General features: G+C 32.0%; 1 protein-coding gene across 1 annotated transcript in view; it reads right to left on the reverse strand.

The window, feature by feature from the left end:
* Positions 1-9,470, reverse strand: part of LOC108693773 (alpha-mannosidase 2) — a 194,600-nt gene that overhangs the window by 26,311 nt on the left and 158,819 nt on the right. Inside the window, exon 6 of the mRNA XM_018202911.1 lies at positions 4,742-4,875. Within this exon, the coding sequence (XP_018058400.1) occupies positions 4,742-4,875 (134 nt within the window). The remainder of the gene's footprint in view (positions 1-4,741; positions 4,876-9,470) is intronic.

Consider the following 9,470-nt stretch of genomic DNA (forward strand, 5'->3'; position numbering starts at 1 on the left):
TTATTTAAAATTATTTTACATTGTTATATATAACATTATTTTTATAATAATAAATTTACATCTTCTAATTTTAATTCTTGATTTTTCGAAAAAATGTTTTGATGGTTCATATTTTAAACTATATTTTTTATAAAGAATTTATTCAATACGAGCTATTGTTACACATTATTGTTACGTGTTGTTATTCGTATACTACACGACTTTTTCATTCTTTCAACTTTCAAAACAAATTTTCGATGAGACTACAAATCGACAGTGTTTATAATTATAATGTTGAAATAAGATCAAAATTTAAAAATAACGTATTATCGAAAAATCTCTCAAGTTCGAGGAAATGTTCGTGGATTTATTAATCCACGATTTAAAAGCGGTAGTAATGTTGATTCGTTAATCGTAATCGCGCGCACGAACGTCGTTTGTTTGCGTTTTCGACGATTAATGCACGCAATTTATGCGCGGTTTATGCACACTCGCGGCAAATCGACGATAGTACGCCGGACTTTCGTGTTTACAGCGTGGGGGATTCCGTTTACGCAATCGCGAATATCGCCCCGGAATATTTGCGTCGATGCGGCGGTCATTGGTATAATGCACCCCCTCCCCCTGAAAATATACGCGTTCACCAATATATCGGATATCCAGTGCAGCAGCAGTTTAGTGCGTTACAGTTGTTAACGGCAGTCGCGCCGAACTTGGCAATTTAACGTTCTAGGCGCGAACGCGCGTCGCGCCATACATATTCAGTGGCCTAATAATTAGGAGTTAATACACCTGAGCGCCATTATTTCAATTTAATACCACGGTGCCACGGCAAAATCGCAAATGTTCGCACGCCCGCAAAATCACCATTGAGAGACCGACGCGCGTTCTCCCGCGTCGCGACATTGAACGTTGCATAATTCGTGCTCTATGCATTTATCATCTTTGGTCTTAGTTCATTCCACAAACGGTAATCACAATTGCCATCTCTTCAATTTTCAACCGGAGATTTCGATTTTTTGAACGAAATTTCTGTGCTCTTTCTCTCTCTCTCTCTCTCTCTCTTTTTCTCTCTCTGGCCAATCAGAAAAAATCTCCAGTTAACCGCTCAAAATTCTGATGAACTTTTTTAAATGCACCCATTTTTTTCTGGTTTCGAAAAAAAATTTCGACAGATGGGTTGCATTTGATCTTTTTTTTTTAGAAAGAGTGTTAAAAAAAGGATAACAGTTTTGCCAATTTCGCAAAATACTGAAAAAGAAATATTCTAAATTATATATTTGTTTGAATAGTATTATTTACTAAATATAAACATATATATATTTATTTAGTACAAGAATATTTATTTGATATTTGTTTTTTTAATTGAGTAAATATTTATTTATTATAAGTAAACGTTTAGTTAGTGCTATTTAAACAAATTTATTTATTAAAATTTAGTACATTTTTTTCAATATACAATTTTCGACAAGAGTCATCGATCTTCAAAAAAAAAAAAAAAAAACTAAAAAAACTTCAAAAGTGACAAATGTGACAGTAACGTTACTATGTAATAAAGAATCTTTGAATATTATTAATATATTTCGCAATAACTGATCATAAATATCTGAGTATTGACAAGAGAATAAATAATCCAATAAAATATGAAAAAAAACACGAGTTATTAATTCTTTGAAATAAATTTAATAATCTAACGATATAGGAATATTTTTTATTATATAATATCTATTTCTTTTTGTGCTGCAATCTTTGCAGGATATACATTTTGCAAATATGAACGAATAAATGAGGAGCAATAGTTCAAAGATAACACATTCTGGTTCGCCAAGCACGAAAAGCATGCATATTTGTTATGAAAAATTTCGCGTTAGACCACGAGTTTAATATGAAGATAAAAGGAAATGTTCCCGTTCTTCGTTATACGAGGAGGACTATTTAATAGCGGACCACACAAAGCCCGGATATATTAGCGTACGCGGAAAAGAGAACCTTCGTCGTTGCGTACCGCGCACAATAGAAGATTCGGTTTTTGTGCCGGCAATGAATATGTCGTCCGTGCAAAAACAAGCTGTTAGATCCGCGCGACGACAATTATTTTATGCAGACGCGCTGACAGAAGAGAGCGAGCGAGCGAACGCATTATTTGGGCGAGAGCAGGCGCACCAGGCGTGTTCGAGGACTCTCGTTCCTCTCACTTGTACACGCGTTACGCGCGCGTGGAAACTGCGCGACGACAGGTCATAACATGGTGTACGTTTTGTCGTCGCTCCCCTTCGTCCGCTGTTAATGATCGTACGTTGCTCGCGGAAATTTCGCATCGCCCGTAACGCCGTGTTTAGTACGTCGCGTTGCGTCGCGTTGCGTACATGCGCGTGGCGCGGCGGATCATTCGGAGGCAAGAGATATGCGGTGACAATGTTTGTTTCCTAAAATGTTGGGAATATGATGCGAAGAGAGTGACAATTAAATATTACCGAGATGGTCATGTTGTTTCATAAAATTGTACGAAATATTCCAACGTTTATCGTAAAGTTATATTTATCACCATTATCGTATGTAATATGAAATTATTTCAAAAAATAAAATCGTTTCCAAAAAAGGAAATTCGATATGAAAAGAAAATGAATTATAAGTTAAAACATCATAAATTGATAAAATTGAGTATCTAATTGTCATTCCTACATTCATATTTTACACGGAAAGAATGATTTTGCGCTAAAGTATCTAAAAATTTAATTTAACTAGATTTGAAAATAATTTTATTAAATTATCAATATAAGTACATAAGAATCTCAAGCATGACGAGAAATGCTGCGAAAAGTTCGAACACAGTAACTAGTTTGAGGTACATCATACAGCGATTTCCATCTAATTATTTTAATAGTCCAACAAAAAATTATTCTTAGATCTAACTAATTTTATCTTAGATCTAACTTTTTTAGATTTTCAGCAAAATATCCTTTTCGTTTAAAGTATGAATATAAACGTAAATTAGATTATCATACATTCAAAATAATTGTTCTTTTTTTAAAAAAAAATTCAAGCTGTCTTCTAAAAAAAACATAATTTTGAAAAATATCTTTTTATTTGAAAACATTTTCTATAATCAATAACGTTAATAAGATATGACGTTTATGTTTTGTACATAATTCACTCCAGAGGAATTAATTCCCACTCTAGTGTCAAATTCCCACTGTAGTTTCTAATTAAGAGATATGAAATTAAATTAATAAGTCCCTCCTTTACGCTTGACACGTTTTTTAATAATCGCATGAAAGTAATTCTTTCCGAGCTGTTCTTTTCTCTCAACGCTTTACTTTTTTTTTTATATTAAGCTTTCGACGTGAATACTCCACAAGACAACCACCGTATTCCACGTTGCACCAGGTCATGGTACGCCTGACCCAACTCCGCTATGTTCAGAGAACGGGCACATGTAGTGGTATACCTAGCAAACATTAGCAATAATCCTACCGCAGCTATGCGACATACGTACGATAATAGTTATTATCATCCCTTCCCCTTGCGTAAGGGAAACTGTTCTACCTCGTGATATCCCGACGATACAACACGCGAGAGGGTTTCCCGTGGAAAGGTAATCAAAGCCGACTGAAATTTCCATGAGGGTGGTAAAATCTTTCGTGGTAACATTAAACCGAAAGAGCGAGAAGGATCCTTTTCTCTTCATTGCGAGAAAGAGGAGAAGGTTGAAGAGAAATAAGAGGAGGATCGTAATCAGACGGTTCCGAGAGGACGAAGAAGACGATGATGACGACGACGACGTGGCGGAGAGCAATTTTCCGTTGAGAAACCTGCTTGCATCCGCCTTATTACTCTTTCCTCTCTTCCTCTCGTCATAGTCCTGCCGCGTGGCAGGACGAGAGAAATCCTTTCCATCCACTCGAATCTTCTCCCTTTCACGCAGTGCATCGGTGGAGATCCTTATTGCTTCCTGCCGATCGACACTTGGCTAGCAAACTACAGCCAGAGATATCCTACCTAGCTATCTATCGGTTTGCCGGAATTCCGACGTCCTTTTGGTTGTCGATAGAGTTTTAAAACGCCGATTGATTTTTATAGCGTCGGAAGGAAGAGAATCTTTTTTCATCAGCTTGTATCCTTCGCGTTTCCGTTCGTTTTTATGGATCTCATTTTTTTTCGGAGTTTTATGTACATTTTACACTCGTATTCTAGCAATTCTCGTGTTACATTAATATTAAGATTATCCTATCAAGATTCTAGTATTAGATTTGATAATTTCTATTATATAATAATATACTCGGTATAATGATTAAGAAAAATAAAATTAATATTATACTAAAGAATGATTTTGCTGAAGTATTTCGATAAAATAAAAATTTAGATAGATGTAAATCTGAAAATAATTTTATTGGAGTATTAAAACAATTATGTAGGAAACTCAAGCATGATAAACAACGCGGCAAAAAGTTTTGACATTCTATAATAATCAGCTAGAACGTCCTACATGATTATTTTGCTACAATTTTTCATCGAAAAATAAGTTGAGGAACAGAATCAATTAATATTATTAATATTATTTGATATAAATTAAAATATTTTTTCTAAAGAAAATTTTGAAATTTAATACCAATTCATTTTTTCTTTTATAATTGTAAGTTTATTCTATAGAGTAAGTTTTCTATAGATTTAGCAGTTAAATTAAATACTTTACAACAAATATTTGTAACAAATATTCCTAATTTAATGTTCTGAAATGAGTATATAAGTTACTTTTATTTACCTTCAATGAGTTGGTCCAGCATAGCATAAATGTGAGAAGTCGCTTCGTCAGTCATGACCCAGCCTCCGGTGGTCATTTCTAGTCGACCGTCCTTGACTAATCTTTTTATGACCATCTTCTTCGTCGGATGAGCACTGAAAATGAAGATAAAACTTCTTATGATAAGAGAAAATGAACGCGAATTTAAAACAAAAAATAGAATTAAACTTTTCCCAAAGATTAGATTAAAGAATATCTTTCAAGAATTTATCAGTAGAGAAAAAAATAGAACATAAAGAAATAATGTAATATCAAATGTTTAATAATTTAAAGAATAAACTTTTAAAAACGTACAAAAATATATTGTGCTTAAATTCTGGCTTGAAAAATCGACTCTAAATTCAATAATGAACGAAAAATGAAGATTATGTGCGTATGAAATCGATTTGTATTTTATACAGATAATTGTTCTCCACCATAAATGATTAATCCCAATTCGACTTTGGATCAACGTCGAATTGAATCATTCTCGCGTGACTTGTCCTGACTCGCGTTTGTTTTATACTAGCTATCATGCAATTCGGTTGCAAATCATATTTATCGCTACCGCCGTCGCATTTCAGCCAGCTAGGATTTACGTGATTTGTGCGTCCGAGTGTTATGTACGACCTACATATCCTTCCCTATTCGAAGGTGGTTTCCACATTACGTCGTTTATGTCGGCCATAAAGCCGCCACGGATTCCATCTACTATATGTCTCTCTCTCTCTCTCTCTCTCTCTCTCTCTCTCTCTCTCTCACACTCTGTTTTCCCAGATGGCTAGTAGGTTGGTTTAAGGTCGCTAAAGCTAAGGTGGTTACGCCCAGACCAAACTGGGGCATTTTGAAGATGAGCTTTCCTCGACGTAGATCTGTTTAAACTGCATCGCCACCGATGCAATAAATTTTTTATGCGTCAGATGCCGATACAATTTTCTACGTTTTACGTTTCTTAAGATTTCAGTGCATGTCGGTGCAATCAGCCTGATTGATTTATACAAAATTTCAACGACGAATATTTCGAAATAAAATACAAAATAAAAAATAATTATTCTAAACTGTCTCACTTTTTAAATCTTGAGATAAAAAACATAATTTTATTAAATTTTAAGTATTAAAAAAATTGTCTGTGTATCTAGATTGTAATTTAAAAAATAATAAATCAAATAAATCAAATATGATAAAAGATCTTCAAAAATAAATATGGAGAGTATTCAATAATCTTAGAAAAAAAGAATATAATTATTTTTAAACTCAATACACAAATAGGAAATAGAAAATGGCCGTGATTGAAGCTGAATCTTTTTAATGCTTAAATAATTCAATGTGAATTTGTATATACTATATGCATATATATTATATTAGTCATTTGAACTGCGCGCCGAAATTTTATCGGATTTAAAAACACAGCTAAATTACTGAAATAAATATCATTAAATTTTAATGCTCAATAGGCATCAATTAAAGATATCTTGATATGCTGGAAATTTGTACGTAAATTTATAATGTAATTATTTTTAACATTTTTTTTTATTTAAAGAATGATTGTAAATTATATTGTATATGTATCAATTACGCAGATGTTTAGATAATTCTATTTTATAACTATTTTTTATCATCTTAATTATTAATTAAGTATTATTTTATACTGATTTAACAAAAATTAAATATAATGTATAAAAATAAAATAAAAAATATATTGTAAACTCCAATGGGATATAAAAGTATAGAGCTATTTAGAAAAATACATTTCAAATGTATGATTGTTTTATATTTTAATAGTCAATAGCATGAGAGCAAAATCAGCAGTTCTTTAAAAAAAAACCGAGTATATTAAAAATTGAAGTTATATCTTAAATATTGTTAGTATACATTACATGCACTAAAATACATAGTGTGATATTTAATCACCATTTATTATTGATTATATCTTGTGATTTTCAGAATAGAATTCCGAATTAAAACCTTCAATCTTTTGATGTGCCAAAATAATTCTTTTAAAATAAATATGTTTCTCAAAACTTTATTTTCATGATTGACGAGATATTTTTAATCAAATTTGCGTCCGGAGATTGGGAATGCCAATTCATTGATCGATGTCATTTTTACATTTATGAAAATCTCGTAAAAAGCATGTCTCATGAAAAGCATGATGACAAGCTATAATTAATGAAAATAGTGATTGCACAACATAATAAATGAATTTTTGTGAATATAATGTACTTTTAAAATATAACTTTTTTAATATATTCTAACCCACAACTGTTGATAATGCTCTTGTACCACTAACTATAGGTCTTAAGACTTTCAATCGATTGCATATGCAGAGAAAAGTTGTATAAAAGCGATTGCTCTATATTTTTTTTATAAACTAATTTGAGCTAGATTTAATAAAAATTAAATCAAAAATTTTTATTTATAATTCAAATCATATTTAATAAAAGAAATTATTTTACCCAAAATTGGATACAAAAATTGATTAATTAAAGCTCTATAAAAATAGCAGGACTAAATCAGCAAAATTAAATCGGACTTATCGGAACTTTTAGCACTCATTTTGTACTAAATTGTACTATTAATGATAATTTTGTATCTTGTGCCATTTCGAAAAAAATTGTGGTGCTAGTTTAATATTAAGCTGGTAGGATCAATTCAAAATAAAAGAAGAAAAATAATATCAGAAATCAATACGATTGAATTTGTACTATTTTGTACTGCCAAAAACAATTTTATATTATGTGTCATTTCAAAAAAAAAAAAAAAAAAACAATGGCGCTGCTAACTTAAGATTTAAGCTGGCAGGACCATAAAAAAAACAATACAAGAGCAAAAATTAACACAACTAAATTTGTACTAATTTATACCATTGAAAATAAGTTAATATTTTAAATTTCTCCTTAAATGACTTTATTATATATATAAAATATTTAAAATTGCTAACCTTCTACAGATAAAAATATGAGACACGTATTTCGCGAAAAAAATGTAACATCTTTTTTTTGTATTGACGCAAGTTAGTATTTACAATATAAAATATTTAAAATCTATGAGTATTCTACGTCAAACTGGGCACCTTTGAAACATTGTCATTTTATTTTTTTTTAAATTTCCTTCTACAGATAAAAATATGAGACACGTGTATCGCAAAAAAAATGTAACATCTTTTTTTTGTATTGACGCAAATAGTAAGTTGCAGAAATTCATAAAAAATGTCACTCATACGAACATTCAAATTATTATATCGAAACGACTAGTTGTACACAAAAATACAAGAGATCGATTTTAAAGATTCCCCTATAAAAATTTTTTTCCGTTTTTTAGTCTGTTTTTAGCCCATTTTTGCTCTTTTCTTGCACTCACAAACACTTGCGGTGTATTGCGAGGAACAATAATGTATAAACGAGTATGCCATGAGTATTTTTGAGGAAATTGCCCGTTTTCAATAACCATTTTTCCGCAGATGAACGAGGAACATACCACCTTGATCAAAAAGTTCCCGAAATTATCACCAGGTGATGCTCTGAGTCAGTTGATTTGAGTTTTGTTTTTTTGGTTAAGTTGCCATATCTATCATTGACATTCCTACCAAATTTTATCCATAGCTTGACCATAGCTTGACATTTGTAAAAGTTACGTCGTCTTGAGTACATCTATCTCTGCACGTATTTTCGATTTTTTACAGTTTTAAAAATGGAATTGAATTTGCAACAACGAGTTTGTATTAAATTTTGCGTTAAAAATGGATTCAATAGTGTGAAAACTTTGGAAATGTTGGGAAACTGTTTCGGCAGTGATACTCTAAAGAAAACAGCCGTTTATGAGTGGCATGAAAAAATCATTACGGGGAACGCGTTTTAATAGCCGAAAGGAGGTAATGGAAAAATCGAAGACGGCTCTGATGGCTATACCGACAATAGAGTTCCAGAAGTGTTTCGAGAGCTGGCATAAGTGCGTTGCAGTCGGTGAGGAGTACTTTGAAGAGGACAATATGACTTTTGATGAGTAAAACTTGTATTTTGAATTTTCTGAATGAATTCCGGGAACTTTTTGATCAAGGTAATATATGTGAGTATCATAACTATTTTTGAGCGGTCTATTCGTTTTCAATCTGTTTTTCAGCTGGTAAGTGAGAACACGTTACGTCCCTCTTTTAATAATCATTTATTTATTGCGTTTATTAATTATCAATTTTACATTAAATGATTAAAAAGTATTTTATTTTAATGTTTATATATATATTAGGTGTACAACTTTACTTCCACCATTTTCCTATAGATGGCTTTAGCGGTAAGTGGTGGTCGAAATAAATAGATCATAGACGTCATACAATAAACTTGGGCACCTGTCAACATAACCCCATAGAAACATTAGTCGATTTGTGTCTGCATCATAAAGTTATTCTCGATTGAAAATGTCAGTTTACGAGCAAAATTCTCGTCATTTGCGGTTTTAATTTTTTGCTTCAATATGAAGAAATCTGCGGCTGAGGCTCATCGAATGCTCTCAAATACTTATGGTGAGGCCGCTATTAGTGAAAGAACGTGTCGTGAGTGGTTTCAACGCTTCAAGAACGGTGATTTTGACGTCGAAGACCGGCATAGCGGTGGAAGAGAGAAGGTTTTCGAAGATGCAGAATTGGAGGCATTACTTGAGCAAGACTCGTGTCAAAATCAAGAAGAATTGGCACGATCATTGGGAGTGACTCAACAAG

This window comes from Atta colombica, unplaced genomic scaffold (genome assembly GCF_001594045.1).
Source record: "Atta colombica isolate Treedump-2 unplaced genomic scaffold, Acol1.0 scaffold11, whole genome shotgun sequence".
NCBI lineage: Eukaryota > Metazoa > Arthropoda > Insecta > Hymenoptera > Formicidae > Atta > Atta colombica.